Here is a 17,587-nt window from a genome sequence, read left to right as displayed (position 1 = left end):
CGCTTCAGGTCTGGCTTTTAATTTTGTGTCTGCTGAGTGGAAGTTGTCCTTTCTGGCGTTTCTCTGCCTGTTTCCACTTTGGAATATGAGGAATCTAATGGAAAGGGAAGGCACGGAGAGGGGGACTGGGTCCAAAAGTGACTACCTGGTTTTCATTCCATTAACTAGGGGGGATAACAGCCCTGATCAATTGATCTCTCAGCCCAAGGTGGATTAGAGATGAAAATCTAAAACAAACTGCAGATGCTGGACATTTGAAATAAAAACAGAAAATGCTGGAAACACTCTGCAGGTTAGGCAGCATCTGTGGGAAGCGAAGCCGTTAATGTTTCAGGTCTGAGACCCTTCATAGATTGGTGTATGGCAAGGATCCTTAATGTTCATTTGGTGGGGCAACTCCCCTTCAAACCACCCGATCTTGCACAGGAGTCTGGTGTCAGCTCAAGATGGAGCAAGTCAGGAGAGAGACACATGTCCGAGAGATTGAATCAGTGACTGACATCTGTTGCCACCTGCCGTCATCTGTCATGTTCCACTTTCCAACACTGGTTCAAAAAGTAGTTAATGTTCATTTGCTGTTTGTAAATGAGGATCAAAGCATAAAAGAGGGGATTCCCTCTGGCAGCCGTTTGGACAACTAGGTCCCTGTACAGTGTGAGGGTGCAGGGCCAACTGAGCTCTTCATCTACACTGCTCTGTGGGACAATTGAATTCATTCTATGCAGCTTTTTTCCAAAAGTATAAGGTATCAGAAGTAAAGCTGGAATATATCCCTTACTTTGGGTAGTCACCAGATTAAAAGGGGGCCTGTCCCTAGTTCAGTTTAGTATGTGGGGCTGTGTAGTGACGTAGCCTTTGGCATTGCAAATGTGCACTGCCGAGAGGGTGGCTCGTGTTTTTAAGGAAGAGGGACTTGCGTAAGTAAGATTACAACAAAGAGGCACCGTAAACCAAGCAGACTGAAGGCAGTGTTGTGGAGATAACACCTTTCAGTGGATGGGTCACCTTATCTGGGCAATGCACACATCAGTAGGTTTTTTTATAATTACCGTTTATGTGGCTATTTCCTTGGACATCTTGATTTAAACACATAACGCATCAGGGGTCTGATCGCTGCTCTCCAGAATTACATGGAAATCACAGCTCAGGTTCAGGTATTCACTCCCACCACTTATCATGGTGTTTCTACCCCGTGTAATTCATTTCCTAGTTCCCATTATCTTTTAAATCCCCCTTTCCTTCAGCTACCAGGCTCGCCTTTTTACTTTTGACATACTTTCAGTAACTATTCATCTAATAAAGTTTTACCACTGTCTTAAGTTTTTCTTTTTAAAATTACATCAATGTCCCCTTGTTCTAGACTTTTGGAGACTTACTTGCATCTACACTGCCCATCCCTTCAAAATTTTGAACAATTCTATGTAATCACTCCATAATCTTCTTTGGTCTGCTATTATGATCCTGAATCTTAAAGTAATTTTTTTATAGCAAGTATTTCCCCACACTGGATGGTATCTTGATAAACCTGCTCTGCCCCATCTCTATTGTCTTAACATCCTACTGAGAACCTGGAGCCCAGAACTGTATACTGTATACATAGACATTGCCTCTCTCCTTTATCCCTCCCTATCATAGAACCATAAAACCATACAGCACAAAACAGGCCCTTCAGCCCACCATATTGTGCCATCCATCAAACCACCCTCACACTACCTAACCCCTTCCTCCCGCATATCCCCCCACCCCACACTCCTCCATATGCCTATCCAACAAGTTCTTGAACCTGTTCAATGTATCTGCCTCCACCACCACCCCAGGCAGTGCATTCCATGCACCAACCACTCTCTGGGTGAAAAACCTCCCCCTGACATCTCCCCTGAACCTCCCACCCATAACCTTAAAGCCATGCCCTCTCGTCTTGAGCATTGGTGCCCTGGAAAGGAGGCGCTGACTGTCTACTCTATCTATTCCTCTCAATATTTTATATACCTCTATCATTGTCTCCTCTCATCCTCCTCCTTTCCAGTGAATAAAGCCCTAGCACCTTAAGCCTCTCCTCATATTGAATACTCTCTAATCCAGGCAGCATCCTGGTAAATCTCCTCTGCACCCTCTCCAACGCCTCCACATCCTTCCTATAATGAGGCGACCAGAACTGAACACAGTACTCTAAGTGTGGCCTAACTAGAGTTTTATAAAGCTGCATCATCACCTCGCAGCTCTTAAACTCAATCCCGCGACTTATGAAAGCCAACATCCCATTGGCCTTCTTAACTGCTCTTTCCACCTGTGAGGCAACTTTCAACGAACTGTGAATATGAACCCCCAGATCCCTCTGCTCCTCCACACTGCCAAGTACCTTGCCATTTACCCAGTACTCTGCCCTGGAGTTTGTCCTTCCAAAGTGTACCACCTCACACTTCTCCGGATTGAACTCCATCTGCCACTTGTCAGCCCAGCTCTGCATCCTATCAATATCCCTCTGTAAGCTCCGACAGCCCTCCACACTGTTCACAACACCGCCTATCTTAGTGTCATCCGCAAACTTACTAACCCAGCCCTCCACCCCCTCATCTAAGTCATCTATAAATATCACAAAAAGTAGAGGTCCCAGAACCGATCCCTGCGGGACACCACTAGTCACTGCCTTCCAATCTGAGGGCACTCCTTCCACCACAACCCTCTGCTTTCTACATGCAAGCCAATTCCTAATCCACACAGCCAAGCTTCCTTGGATCCCTCGGCCTCTGACCTTCTGAAGAAGCCTACCATGAGGAACCTTATCAAACACCTTACTAAAATCCATGTAAACCACATCCACTGCACTGCCCTCATCAATCTTCCTGGTCACCTCCTCAAAGAACTCTATCAGGCTTGTGAGGCAAGATCTTCCCTTCACAAAGCCGTGCTGGCTGTCCCTAATCAGTCCATGATTCTCTAGGTGTTCATAAATCCTATCCCTTAGAATCCTTTCTAACAGCTTACCCACCACAGACGTGAGACTCACCGGTCTATAATTCCCTGGCCTATCCCTATTACCTTTTTTGAACAAGGGGACAACATTCGCAACCCTCCAATCCTCCGGCACCATCCCCGTGGACAACGAGGACTCAAAGATCCTTACCAGCGGTTCAGCAATCTCCTCCCTAGCCTCTCGAAGCAGCCTGGGGAAAATCCCGTCAGGCCCCGGTGATTTATCTGTCTTAATATTATTTAACAACTTCAACACATCCTCTCTCTTGATATCTACAACCTCGAGAACGTTACCCCTACCAGCACTCCCTTCCGCATCATCAAGACCCCTTTCCCTGGTGAATACCGAAGAGAAGTACTCATTGAGAACTTCTCCCACTTCTGCCGCCTCCAGGCAAATTCTCCCACCTTTGTCCTTAATCGGACCTACCTTTACCCTAGCCATCCTCCTACCCTTCACGTACTTGAAAAAGGCCTTGGGATTTTCCTTAACCCTACTAGCCAAAGCCTTTACATGTCCCCTTCTAGCCCTCCTCAGCCCTTTCTTAAGTTCCTTCCTCGCTACCCTATATTCCTCACGGGCCCTGTCTGAACCTTGCTGCTTATACCTCACGTATGCTACCACCTTCTCCCTAACAAGTCGTTCCACCTCTCTCGTCACCCACGGTTCCTTCACCCTGCCATTCCTTCTCTGCCTCACCGGGACATATTTATCCCTAACATCCTGCATAAGATCCCTGAACATCGACCACATCCCCATGGTACATTTTCCTTCAAAAAGGACATCCCAATTTACACTCCCAAGTTCTCTCCTTATAGCCTCATAGTTCACCCTTCCCCAATGGAAAATCCTCTTGTCCTCTCTGCACCTGTCCCTGTCCATGACAATTTTAAAGGTTATGGAGCAATGGTCACTGTCCCCCAAATGCTCACCCACCAATAGATCCTTCACCTGTCCCGGTTCATTTCCTAAAACTAGATCTAGCATGGCATTCCCTCTAGTCGGCCTGTTGACATACTGCGTCAGGAATCCCTCCTGGACACATTTAACAAATTCCGTCCCATCTAAACCTTTGGCACTAAGCAGGTTCCAGTCTATATTTGGGAAGTTGAAGTCTCCCATTATAACAACCCTGTTATTTTTGCTTCTCTCCAAACACTGCCTGCCAATCTGCTCCTCTATATCTCTACCGCTACCGGGGGGCCTATAGAATACTCCTAGTAGAGTAACTGCTTCTTTCTTGTTCCTTAACTCCACCCATACGGACTCTAGAGATGATCCTTCTACAACATCCATCTTTTCCACAGCCGTAACAGTGTCCCTGACCAGTATCGCCACCCCTCCTCCTCCTAGCCATTACTCCAGCAAACGAGTAATTGACTTTTCTCAAAACAAAATGTTCCATTTCACATTTACTCGTATTCTATTGACTGAATGTTATTCTTGTCCATTCCACCATCTTGTCAGCATCACTTTGCCTCTTGAGTCCTGATTCAGGCTTTCGATTTCTTTCCTCCCACAGGTGCTGCTGGATCTGCTGAGTTCCTCCAGCAGATTGTTTGTTGCTCCAGATTCCAGAGTCTGCAGTCTCGTGTCTTCACTTTGCCATGTCATATAGATTTTTTGGCGTGAGCCAGGCTAATGTTTCTAGGGGAATGCAGAATGCTGATGCTGTGACAAGAGGGGCTCATTTGCTCTCTTCCTATTTTCGACTTAGACATTATAAAGTTATTCATAGCTTTTGCCAGTACAACAAGTGCTGGAATACCATAGTTCTTGGTATTGGTTTATTATTGTCACTTGTCTTGAGGTACAGTGAAAAACTTGTCTTACAAACCGATCATACAGGTCAATTCATTGCACAGTGCAGTTACATTGAGTTAGTACTGAGTGCATTGATGTAGTACAGGTAAAAACAATAACAGTACAGAGTAAAGTGTGGCAGCTACAGAGAAAGTGCAGTGCAATAAGGTGCAAGGTCACAACAAGGTAGATCGTGAGGTCATAGTCCATCCCATTGTATAAGGGAACTGTTCAATAGTCTTATCACAGTGGGGTAGAAGCTGTCCTTGTCTAGTGGTACGTGCCTTCAGGCTCCTATATCTTCTACCAGATCGAAGAGGAGAGAAGAGAGAATGTCCCAGGTGGGTAGGGTCTTTGATTATGCTGGCTGCTACACCAAGACAACAAGAGGTAAAGACAGAGTCCAAGGAGGGGAGGCTGGTGTCCATGATGTGCTGGGCTGTGTCCACAACTCCCTGCAGCTTCTTGTGGTCTTGGGCAGAGCAGTTGCTGTACCAAGCTGTGATCATCCAGATAGGATGCTTTCTGTGGTGCATCGGTAAAAGTTGGTGAGAGTCAAAGGGGACAAAGCAAATTTCTTTAACCTCCTGAGGAAGTAGAGGTGCTGGTGAGCTTTCTTGGCTGTGGCACCTATGTGATTTGACCAGGACAGGCTGTTGGTGATGTTCACTCCCAGGAACTTGAAGCTGTCAACCCTCTCAACCTCAGCACCATTGATGTAGACAGGTGCACGTACACCGCCCCCTTTCCTGAAGTCAATGACCAGCTCTTTAGTTTTGTTGACATTGAGGGAAATGTTGTTGTCATGACACCATTCCACTAAGCTCTCTATCTCCTTCCTGTACTCCGACTCATCGCTGTTTGAGATATGGCCTACAACGGTGGTATCATCTGCAAACCTGTAGATGGAGTTAGAGCAGAATCTGGCCGCACAGTCATGAGTGTATAGGGAGTAGAGTAGAGGGCTGAGGATGCAGCCTTGTGGGGCACCAGTGTTGAGAATAATCGTGCCGGAGGTATTGCTGCCTATCCTCACTGATTGCGGTCTGCTTGTTAGAAAGTCAAGGATCCAGTTACAGAGGGAGGTGTTGAGTCCTAGGTCTTGCAGTTTGGTGATAAGCTTGCTTGGGATTATTGTATTGAAGGCAGAGCTGTAGTCAGTAAACAATAGTCTAATGTATATGTCTTTACTGTCCAGATGCTCCAGAGCTGAGTGTAGGGCCAGGGAGATGGCATCCTCTGTAGACCTGTTTCGCCGATAGGTGAATTGCAATGGGTCCAGGTTGTCTGGTAGGCTGGAGTTGATGCGTGCCATGACCAACCACTCAAAGTACTTCATGATGGTGGATGTCAGAGCCACTGGTCGGTAGTCATTGAAGCACGTTACCTTGCTTTTCTTTGGTACCTGGATTATAGTGGCTGCCTTAAAACAGGAGGGAACCTGAGATTGAAGTGGAGAGGTTGAATATGTCCGCAAATACTTCTGCCAGCTGATCAGCACAAGATCTGAGCATGCAGCCCGGGACACCATCTGGGCCAGGTGCTTTCCTCGTGTTCACTCTCTGGAAGACTGATCTTACGTCCTCCACTGTGATCACAGGTTCAGCTGCATTGGTGGCTGTCAGGGTGGATGGTGACAATCTACTTCGCATTTGTTCAAAACGCTCATAGGATGTGTTAAGTTGATCAGGAAGGGATGCGCTGTTGTTATATTGATGGACTGCAAAGAATTGCAGTGTCTCCCACTTTGTGACCTACAAGGAGCATAAACACTGATTGTTAAGCAAGAAACCAACCATTTGGTCTGACTGGTCTTTACTGGCAGTTGTGCACCATAACAGCAGCTTCATATTGTTCTTTATCCCACTGTATCATCTTAACCCTCTACTCCTTCCTCCCTCCTCTCCATGGTCTGAATAGCCTCGTGTGCTGTAAGTTCTCCATATGGAGCTTTGCCTTACCTTGCTGTTTAACATCACTGTGAAGCAATGCACGCAAAGCCGAGGCCACACTCTTGAGCAGGTTTTTCTCATAAGATTGCAAAGTGCTTAATGGCCAAGTAACTACATTTCAAGCATGCTTGCTGTTGCACAGGAGAGAACAGCCAATTCACGCAACAAAATCCTACAACCAGATATCAAGCTGGAGGAACCTTCTGCCCTGATTCTGCATTACAAATGGGACTGTGTTCATGCAAAGACCTCAGGGTGACTAATGTATCCTGCCCAGAGAATGTCTTGTTGTTACCAAGAGGGAATTTCATAAATGAGTCCTAGAATTGTACAGCATAGAAACAGGCCCTTTGGCCCACCATGTCCATGTTAAACCCTTTGTCCCTCTACATCAGTCCCATTTGTGCATACCAGGTCTGTATCCTCCTATGTCTTGCCTCAATGTCTGTCTGAATGTCTCTTAAGCATAGTGATTGTATCTGACTCCACCACTCTCGGTGTAAGCTGGGGAGGACCTGTGCCTCTATTGGGTCACCCCTCGGTCTCCTTCGCTCCAGGGAAAACAAACCTATCCATGTTTTTGTCCACAGTTATTTTAAATACTGTTATTGTATGAGAGGTGACGTGATAGAGGCGTATAAGATGATGAGAGGCATTGATCGTGTGGATAGTCAGAGGCTTTTTCCCAGGGCTGAAATGGTGGCCACAAGAGCACATAGGTTTAAGGTGCTGGGGAGTAGGTACAGAGGAGATGTCAGGGGTAAGTTTTTTACTCAGAGAGTGGTGAGTACGTGGAATGGGCTGCCGGCAATGGTGGTGGAGGCGGATACGATAGGGTCGTTTAAGAGACTTTTGGATAGGTACTTTTGGGAAGTTCAAGGGAGATATCAGAGGGAGGTTTTTCACCCAGAGAGTGGTTGGTGCATGGAATGCACTGCCTGGGGTGGTGGTGGAGGCTGATGTGTTGGTCAAGTTCAAGAGATTGTTAGATCAGCATATGGAGGAATTTAAGATAGAGAGATATGTGGGAGGAAGGGGTTAGGTAGTCTTAGGTGTGGTTTAAAGGTCAGCAAAACATGGTGAGCCTAAGGGCCTGTTTTGTGCTGTATTGTTCTATGGTACATGGAGCTGAGAAAAATAGAGGGCTATGGGTAAGCCTAGTAATCTCTAAGGTAGGGACATGTTCAGCACAACTTTGTGGGCCGAAAGGTCTGTATTGTGCTGTAGGTTTTCTGTGTTTCTGTGTACCTTCCTCAACCACTCCTTCTGGCAGCTCCTTCCATATACGCAACATCATCTGGGTGAAGAAGTTGCCCCTCAGGTCCCTTTTACATCTTTCACTTCTCACCTTAAACCTATGCCCTCTAGTTTTTAGTTTCCCTTCCCTGGGAAAAAGACTGTGCACTTTCATCCTATCCTATCTTATCCTATCCACTGATGTATTGAAATGACCTGTATGAACGGTATGCAGGACAAGTTTTTCACTGTACCTCAGTACATGTGACAATAATAAACCAATTTACTAATTTTACCCAGCCTATCCAATCTCACATCGTAACTAAAGTCCTTCAATCCATCTTGGTGAAACTCCTCTGCACTTTTTCCAGTACAACCAAATTCATCCTGTAATGTGCTGTTTTGGTCACTACACAATACTTCAAGTGTGATCTAATCAATGTATTGTAAAGTTGCAACATAACATCCTAACTTTTATATTCTGTGCCCTGACCTCTGACAGCAAGCTTGCTTTATGCCTTCTTCACTACCCTATTGACCTGTGTTGAGATTAACGTTGAATTAAACAAGAAGTACAGCAGGCAAATGGACACCTCTTACCAAGCAGATTGAGCTGATGTTGTGGAGACAGACCTTTGCAATGGATGGCTCATTTTATCTGGATAACGCACGCATCAGTGAGAGGTCACTGCTCTGAAGGTGAAAGAAGTTGCATATAATTGCCACCCAGCTGATGATAATCAGTATGACACCTGAACCCCTCATCCAAATCATTGTTACAGATTGTGTGAACAACTCCGACCCCAGCAATGACTCTTCAAGCAACCCACTAGTCACTCAGCCCAGAACTAGCCCTGGATACTTAATTTGATGAAAATCAAAAGCAGATGCTCGAAATCCAAAACAAAAACAGAAAATGCTGGGAAAACTCAGCAAGTCACTCAGCATCTGTTGAAAGAGAAATGGTCAATGTTTTGGGTTTGTAAGCCGTCATCAGAACTATGAAGTTGAATACTGAAAATCACTGTTGTAGACTTCTATAGAATATGGTCTTGAGATAGATCATTGAACGGTGAACAAGGATCAAAGGGCTGACTTGACCTTTTTTTCCCTGTTTCTATGCTGCTCAGTATTGGTCTCTAGTTATCAGTAATCTGGTTAATGGAGCCATTTGTCAATTTGTTGCTAAACAAATGTTCCACTCACCAAACACTGTTCTTGTCACATCTTGACATCCATGTCCCCAAAAGTCAGTTCAAACCCACTCTTCCCAAGTGTCTTATTGGCTAAAAGACGGTCCTTCCCATCAGGGTTTCTGGCCAAAGTCATTCGGATTTGTACACGTAAACCCATAGGGCTATTACCTCTACCCCCAAAAAAACAGGAATATTCCCTCTTCCCATCCCCAGAGCACCAGTAAAGAGGTCAACTCCCAACCATTTGGAACCATTCCCTGCCCCTCTTTGCCACCCCTACACCCCCCCACTTCAGACCAACACCTTTCAACTCCAGTTAGATTTGAATTAGTCCATGCCTCTGTAACATTACAGGATCAGTGAGGGGTACTCCTGTGCGGGGCATAGATGGAATGAACACACAGTCTTTTTCCCAGTGAAAGGGAACTAAAAACTAGAGGGCATAGGTTTAAGGTGAGAGGTAAGAGGCAACTTCTTCACCCAGAGGGTGGTGCATATATGAAATGAGCTGCCAGAGGAAGTGGTTGAGGCAATAACAGCATTTAAAAGTCCTTGGGATAAGTTCACAGATAGGAAAGGTTTAGAGGAGTATGGGCCAAATGTGGCAAATTGGACTAGGTTGGTGGGCACCATGGTTGGCACGTTTGAGTTGGCCGGTGGGCCTGTTTCCATGCTGTATTACTCTGACTCTATTACTGCAATGCTATTGGCGATGCAACACTCCCTCATTGCCAACTGCCTGTCAGTGAACTGGTATAGCTAAGACATTTGATTTTGGCACATTTTGAAATTCCTTGAATAGCCTTCCCCATGAGGAAACTGCTCTGCTTTTCTGCTGCCTCTGACAGTCAGTCTCCCCCTCTCGTGCACTTGTTGATCCCACTTGGCTCTGATGTCTCCAGCTGTGTGCGGCACGTCTCATAGACATGTTGGAGAGGGTTTCCGGTGAGAACCTCTCACTGAACATTCTCTTTCAGCAGGCACGGTAGTATAGCGGTTAGCGTAACGCCATAACAGCGACAGCGGCCTGGGTTCAGTTCTGGCTGCTGTCTGTAAGGAGTTTGTACGTTCTCCCCGTGTCTGCGTGGGTTTCCTCCGGGTGCTCTGGTTTCCTCCCACATTCCAAAGACGTATGGGTTAGGAAGTTGTGGGCGTACTATGTTGGCGCCGGAAGCGTGGTGACACTTGCGGGCTGCCCCCAGAACACTACACAAAGATGCATTTCACTGTGTGTTTCGATGTACATTTGACTAATAAAGATATCTTTCCAATATTCTGCACACTATAATCCAATCTGGGCAAATAGTGTCAGATATTCCAACAACAATAGCTTGTTCGTACCACAAACAGAATCTCTTATCAAAGACTGTCTTCTAAGGAAAGGGTGTGAAGCCTTGGAGCTGATTATTGCAGAAGTAACGGGTGTGCACCAAACCCTGCTCACTCTGTACCAGACGTGGAGGTGAAAGGGCTGGAAAAGGAAAGAGATTGGAAAGGAAACATTTGGTTTTGAAGTGCACAGTGAGCATTCTTTTGACTGCTTTCATCACAAAGAATCTTATCAAATTTCACAACCCCTGGACGTCCCAAAGGACCTCGCAGTCTTTTAAATGCAGTCACTATTATAGAGGACGAAACTGCAGCCAACATGCACACAGCAAAATCCCAGAAACAATACAATAATAATCACAGATAATTAGTTTGGGGAATATTAGTTGAGGGATAAATCTTAGCTAGGATGTCAGTTGCTTGGTCCTCTTTAGAACTGCTGGGGGATCTTTTCAATTAACCCAAGAAAACAGAGCAGGACTTCTATCAATGTTTCATCCAAAATATGGATCTCCACCAGTGCCACACTCCCTTAGAACTGCTCTAGTCTCGCTTTTTATTATTTACTCAGTTTTTGGGATGTGGGTGTCATTGCCAAGGCAGCCTTTTCCCAGCTGCCCTCAAAATGGTGGTGGTGAGGCATTGCCCTGATCCACTGCAGTCTATCTGGTAAAGTACTTCCACGGTGCTGTTGGATGGAGAGTTCCAGTGACAATGAAGGAATGGTAATGTCTTTTCAAGTTGGGTTAGTGTGCAACTTTGAAAGAAACCTGCAAGCCATAGAATTATACAGCTCAGAACAGGCCTTTCAGCCAGGTTTTTATGCCAACCAAATTGTCTACCCAAGCTAGTCCCACCTGCTTTGCATTCCTTGAGGATTTAATTCATGAAAGCACTAAAGAATTTCATTACTTTAGAAGCTCTCTCTTTGTTCCTCCCACATACTTATACTTCATATCTCACTTTTCTATTTCCAAAAGCTATATACGGCAGTTGCAGGAAATCTGCAGCAGACAAAGGAAATGCTGGAAATCCTCAATAGATCAGGTACTATCAGTGGAGAGAGTTAACGTTTTGGGTCAATGAGCCTTCATTGGACCTGATGAGAGTCATTGACTTGAAGTGTTAACCTGCTGAGTACCATCAACATATTCCAGTATTTTCATGTCTGCTGAAAACCCAAGTCCTTTTGCTAATTTTTTTACCCAAGTTTCAATACTTGATGTTATTGTGATTCCAGCCTCATTAGGCAATCTCTCTGGGGGGACCACCATCACTAATTAACAGCTTGCTTTTACTCAAGTTTCAAAGCAGCAGAAGGAGTTTGCAATTTCTATATTAATTATCAGTCACAGGATCAGGTAAGGTAACATCTCAGCCTGTCGGATTAACTTGCTCTATTATGCTGGAAATACTCAGCAGGTCAGGCCGTGTGTGTGGGGAGAGAAACTGCGTTGAAGTTTCAGGTCAAAGACCCTTCATCAGAACTGGGAAGGAGAGAAAAGAAGCTTGTGAAGCTGCTAAGAAGCGTGTCTCCTTCTCTGTTCTGAAGGAGGGTCTTAGACCTGAAACATTAACTCTCCCTCAGATGTGACATGACCTGCTGAGTATTTCCAGCAATTTCTATTTTTATTTTAGATTTCCAGCATCTGCAGTTTTTCGATTTTCACTAACTTGCTCCATTGCTAACTCTAATTGGTTCAACAATGCTTCAGGTGTTGTTTTGTCCACTCTGGCCAGGGTATATTCGAAGTTCTAATCCATTCTATAGTTGCTAGTTTGGTTGTTGTCCTCCTCCCTATGTTTGATCAAGTGTTTTCCCAGATTTCTCTAGCCAGAGTCCCACACAGGTTGATCCTGATGTATTGGCTCTTGTAACAGCTCAGTGCAGTTCAATTTCCCACTGCTCTTGTGGTTGTATCTCTGCATATCATATTTGCATCTGTATGATGTGCTGTCTATGGGTTCTAATAGCATTTAGTTACATAGAGAAAAATAGTAATCAGAAATTGAGAAACTATGTGAAATTTTGATACCTTTTATCTCACAAGCCTGGCCTGTTAATGAACATCGAACAGTATAACCCAAGAACAGGCCCTTCGTCTCACGACGTCTGACAGTGATGCCAAATTAACCATAGAACAATACAGCACAATACAGGCCCTTCGGCCCACCATGTTGTGCCGCCCTTCAAACTAAACCTATCTGCCTGCACATGATCCATATCCCTCCTTTCCCTGCACATTGATGTGGCTGTCTAAATGCCTCTTAAACACCACTGTCCTGTCCACTTCCACCACCACTCCTGTGTGTTCCAGGCACCCACCACTTTCTGTAAAAAAAAAGACTTACCCCGCACATCTCCTGTAAACTGTGCCCCTCTCGCCTTCAAGCTATGTCCTCTAGTATTTGATATTTCTACCCTGGGGGATAAACTATCTACTCTATCTTTACTTCTGATAATTGTATAAACTTCTATCAGGTCTCCCCTCAGCCTCTGCTCCAGAGAAAACAATCCAAATTTGTCCAACCTCTCCTTATAGCTCATACTCTCTAATCCAGGCAACATCCTGGTGAACCTCTTCAGCACTCTCTCCAAAGCCTCCACATCCTTCCTGTAATGGGACGACCAGAACTGCACACAGTGCTTCAAATGTGGCTTAACCAGAGTTTTACACAGCTGTGACATGATTTCCTGACTCTTGTACTCAGTGCCCTGACCGATGAAGGCAAGTATGCTGAACGCCTTCCTTACCATCCCATCTGCTCATGTTGCCACTTTCAGGGAGCTATGGACTTGGACCCCATGGTCCCTCTTTACATCTCTCTTGTTCACATCCTTGCACTCTTCCCATTCTGAGCACTCCCAAATCGTCCCCAGTCATTTCCATGTGGCACACTGTTATTGCCATTCTCATGCTGCACACTTTGACACTACTATTCTTTCAGTTGTTTACACAGGTCCGCTTTGGGGAATGTGATATAAAATGGCAAGGTTTGAGACTTACCAGGAGTACCAGCGGCTTGTGGGGGATGAGTACGAAGAGGATTCCCCACCTGGTGAAGATCTGTTGGTTCATGTTCCAGAGGGACTCAAAGGTACAGAGCTTAATTCTGACTTCCATTTTGATCTGATTCACCCTCTTCTCTTTAATCACTATGATTAATGTAATCACTACAGCTCCTGTTGTCTCCAGATATTTAATTATCTCCTGTGTGCCATGTAAACATTTGCCATTTTTCCATGTATGTATCTTCTTTCCCCTCACTGGGAAAAGGGGGTTCATGCTACAGAAATTCACAATACGAATGATTTTCTGGGAATGTAACCCCTCTGTAATGTGGGAGTTGTCTGTACCTCAATTATGTCACCTCTCAGCTTCCTTCGCTCCAGGGAAAACAGACCTAGCCTATCCAATCTCTCCTTATACCTCAAGTCCTTCAATCCAGGCAACATTCTCATGAATCCTTTCTGCATCCTCTCTAGCTTAATCATGTTCTTCCTGTGGTGTGGTGACCAGAACTACACATAGGACTCCAAGTGCAGCCCAACCAACATTTTGTGCAAATGTAACTTGACATCCCAACTTGTACGCTCAGTGCCTCAGCCAATGAGGGCAAGTGTGCCATATGCCTTCTTCACCACCCCACCTATTTGTGTTCCCATTTTCAGGAAATGATGATCCTAGGTCTCTCTGCTTAACAACACTCCCCAGGGCCCTGTCATTCACTGTGTAAGTCCTGCCCTGGTTTAAATTCCTGAAACGCATCACTTTGTATTTGTCCAGTTAAATTCCATCAGCCATTCTCTTTCCCACTTTCCTAGTTGATCTAGATCCTGTAGTAACCTTAGACAACCTTTTTGACTGTCCACTGCACCGCCACTTTTGCTGTCATCTGCAAACTCACTGATCGTGCCAAACATTTTCTTCAAAATCACCCATATATATGACAAACAACAGGGACCCAGCATGGATCCCTGCAGCATGCTACTGGTCACCGGCCTCCAGTCTGAAAAGCAGCCCTTCACCACCACCACCTGCCTCCTTCCACCAAGCCAATTTTGTATCTAATTAGCTAGTTCACCCTAGACCCAGTGTTGTTCTAACCTTCCAGACTAGTCTACCATGTGGACCTTGTCAAAAGCTTAGCTAAGGACCATTCCAAAGGCTTAGCTAAAGTCCATGTAGACAGTGTTTACCACCCTGCCCTCGTCAGTCCTCTTTGGACACCTCTTCAAACACTCAAATCAAATTGGTGAGACACAATTTCCCTCGCACAAAGCCATGCTAACTAACCCTAATCCGTCCTTGGCTTTCCAAATGCAGATAAATTCAGTCTCTCAGAATCCCTTTCAATAGCTTTCCCACTGTTGATGTAAGGTTCACAAACCTGTCGCTCCCTGGCAGTCCTTAAATAAATGCACAACATTAGCTATCTTCCAGTCTTCCAGTACCTCGCCTGTGGCTAATGAAGATACAAAAGTCTCTGCCAGGGTCCCAGAAATCTCCTCCCTTGCTTCCTATACTGACATTGGATACACTGGGTCAGGCTCTGGGGATTTATCCACCTTTTATGTATTTCAAGATCTCCAGCACCACCTCCTTTGTATTGCTGGTATGCTCCAGGATATCCAGCTGCCTCCACAGCTCTCTGAGTAGAGACTTCCGAGTCACAAAAAAAAGCTGATTATTAATAAATGGAGTAAGGCTCCAAAGTGTTGTGGAAGAGAGGCATCTGGGGGTCTTTATGTATAAAGCACAAAGAGTTGGCATGGAAGCACAAGTTAGGTAGGAAGGCTGGTGGAACGTTGGCCTTTATTGTAAGGGGTATGGAGTGTAAGAGTAGGGTAGCTTTAATGCATCTTCAGAGGGCACTGGTGATACCACACATACATACAGTTCTGGTCTCCATGCTTAAGGAAAGATGAGCTTGCTTTGGAGTCAATTCAGAAAAGGTTCACTGAGTTGATTCCTAGGGTTAAAGGAAGGAGTGTGAGGAAAGGTTGAGTGGGCTGGGCCTGTGCTCTGTGGAGTTTAGAAGAATGAGAGGTGATCTTGTATAAGGTTCTGAGGAGGATTGATGGGATGCTGAAAGGATGTTTCCCCTACTGGGGGTTTCTAGAACTTGAGGACATAGTTTCAGAATACAGGGTCATTACTTCAGCGGGATGTGAGGAAGAATTTCTTTTCTCAGGTGGTTGAAGAGAATCTTCACAATCCTCTGCCCAAAGAACTATGGAGGTGGAATCATTGAATATCTTCAAGGCTGGTTTGACAGAAATTTAATCTGGGAGGAAGTTAAGTGGTGTGGGGAGAACAGGAAAGTGGTGTTGAGGCCAGTATTGGATGAACCATGATCTTATTGAACGGAGGAGCAGGTCTGAGGGCCCAACAGGCCACTCCTGCTCCCGCTCCTTATGTTCCTCTGAAGAATCGGAAGCTTTCATCATGGGTAATCTGTGCTGCGGGTAATGTTGGCTGAAGTGACTAATTTCGGTTGTATTCTTCTACAGATTCATGGCATCACATCAAGAACCTGGATAATTTCTTCACAAGAATATCCTTTCTGGTCAGAGATTGATTTAGGCTTGGCAGGGCAGTTTGGAGGTGATCACTGTCCTGCAGGGCAGGTGATTCCTCTGGGCAAACGTGGAGGGCAACGACCAATGTTTTCGTGGGGGCACTGAGTGATGTTGGTTCTGGAGAGAAGGGGACATCCCAACCAACCACCTATCTGTGGCAGTCTGTGGGTCCCACCTAGAATTTCAGTCAACTCAGAACCCATAATACAGGAGTGCAGGTGAGTCATTCTTAACCTCTAGGAACGGCTGAGGGAGAAGGATGGCGCAGAGGTGGTGCAGGTAATTCTCCAGTGACCCAGCTTCAATCAGGACTCAGGTGCTGTCTGTGTGGCACTTCCACTTCACTGTGTGTCCAAGTGTGTTTCACCCTGGCTGTTCCACATTCCTCCCACGTTCCCATGATCTGCTGATTGGTTAATTGGCCATAAATTGCCCCCAGCAAGTGAAGTGGTGAGGGATTGATGGGCATATGAGAGAGAATAGGTTGTATAAGGGGGAAGGGGACTAATGGGTACATTCTGAGAGCTGGCTAGTGGCTGGATGGCCTGTGGTGCTGTAACATATGAGAAGAGGGGAGTAGTTAGTGTTTGTAGAGAGACGTGTGTGGTTGAAGGGCAGAGGGGCAGTGATGATGGTATCGGCTCTGTGAGATAATGAGAGTTTTAAATCCTGCAGGGACCAGGGACATTATTACAGCTCTCGTGTTTCAGCAGTTGGCTTCAGCTGCAGTGAGTATGTACACATTTTGTGCACAGCATTGTCCCAAAATGAAATGCCAGCTCTGGGTCCTGCCTATATGAGGGAGTCCTTCCACAGCTCAGATACATGTGCAACTTTCCCTCTGACTATGCGGCGATTCCTCTGCGCTTCCCCTCCCACAGTGTGCTGATCCCTCTGTACTGCCCCTCCCTCAGCGCCGTCCCTCCCACAGTGTGGCGCTCCCTCTGCACCGCCCCTCCCACAGTGCAGTGCTCGCTTGGTACCATCCCTCCCGCAGTGCTGCACTGCTCTGATGTGCCTACTAAGATTTTTTGCTCAAGAATGGGGCTTCAGCCCACAAGTTCCTGATTGGGTGGTGAGGGAACTGGCCTCTGACCCTTTTGGAAATGGAGATAGGAAGTGACCACCAGCTCACCTTTTACCCTGATATTGACATTGGGTCTAGTGAGTAGTCTCAGTGATAAACCTCCTTTTGGATCTAAGCACTGGGTGAGGAAACCCCCTTTGTAGGAAACCGTTCGGACTGGAGTCCAAAGTCCTACTTCTCCTGAGCATGTGTCACTTCTCACATAATGTATTTGTTTCTCTAATCACAGGCGATGTGTTAATCATTAATTCATCAACAATGACTATAAAGGTTCCCCCATAAACTGAGCAGATATTTACACACATAAGTGACACGTCTTGATTTGAGACATGTACTGACTCCACGTTTATCATGCTCTCTGCAATGTTCATTAAATGCATGGGGGACCCTCGACCTCAGCTGGGAACCTGGGGATGAAGTTGAGCT

General features: G+C 45.7%; 1 protein-coding gene across 5 annotated transcripts in view; it reads left to right on the top strand.

Annotated features, from left to right (window-relative positions):
• The window catches only part of atg9b (autophagy related 9B), a 55,364-nt gene that overhangs the window by 2,714 nt on the left and 35,063 nt on the right, over window positions 1-17,587 (top strand). For 3 of the 5 annotated variants that reach the window (XM_052022792.1, XM_052022791.1, XM_052022794.1), the window contains exons 2-3: window positions 13,440-13,589; window positions 16,006-16,053. In XM_052022792.1, coding sequence (XP_051878752.1) covers window positions 13,478-13,589; window positions 16,006-16,053 — 160 coding nt within the window. In that variant the 5' untranslated portion in view covers window positions 13,440-13,477. The other 2 variants (XM_052022793.1, XM_052022795.1) reach the window with 2 other exon arrangements.

This window comes from Pristis pectinata, chromosome 9 (genome assembly GCF_009764475.1).
Source record: "Pristis pectinata isolate sPriPec2 chromosome 9, sPriPec2.1.pri, whole genome shotgun sequence".
NCBI classification, from domain to species: domain Eukaryota; kingdom Metazoa; phylum Chordata; class Chondrichthyes; order Rhinopristiformes; family Pristidae; genus Pristis; species Pristis pectinata.
This window is presented reverse-complemented; position numbering and strand designations above follow the sequence as displayed.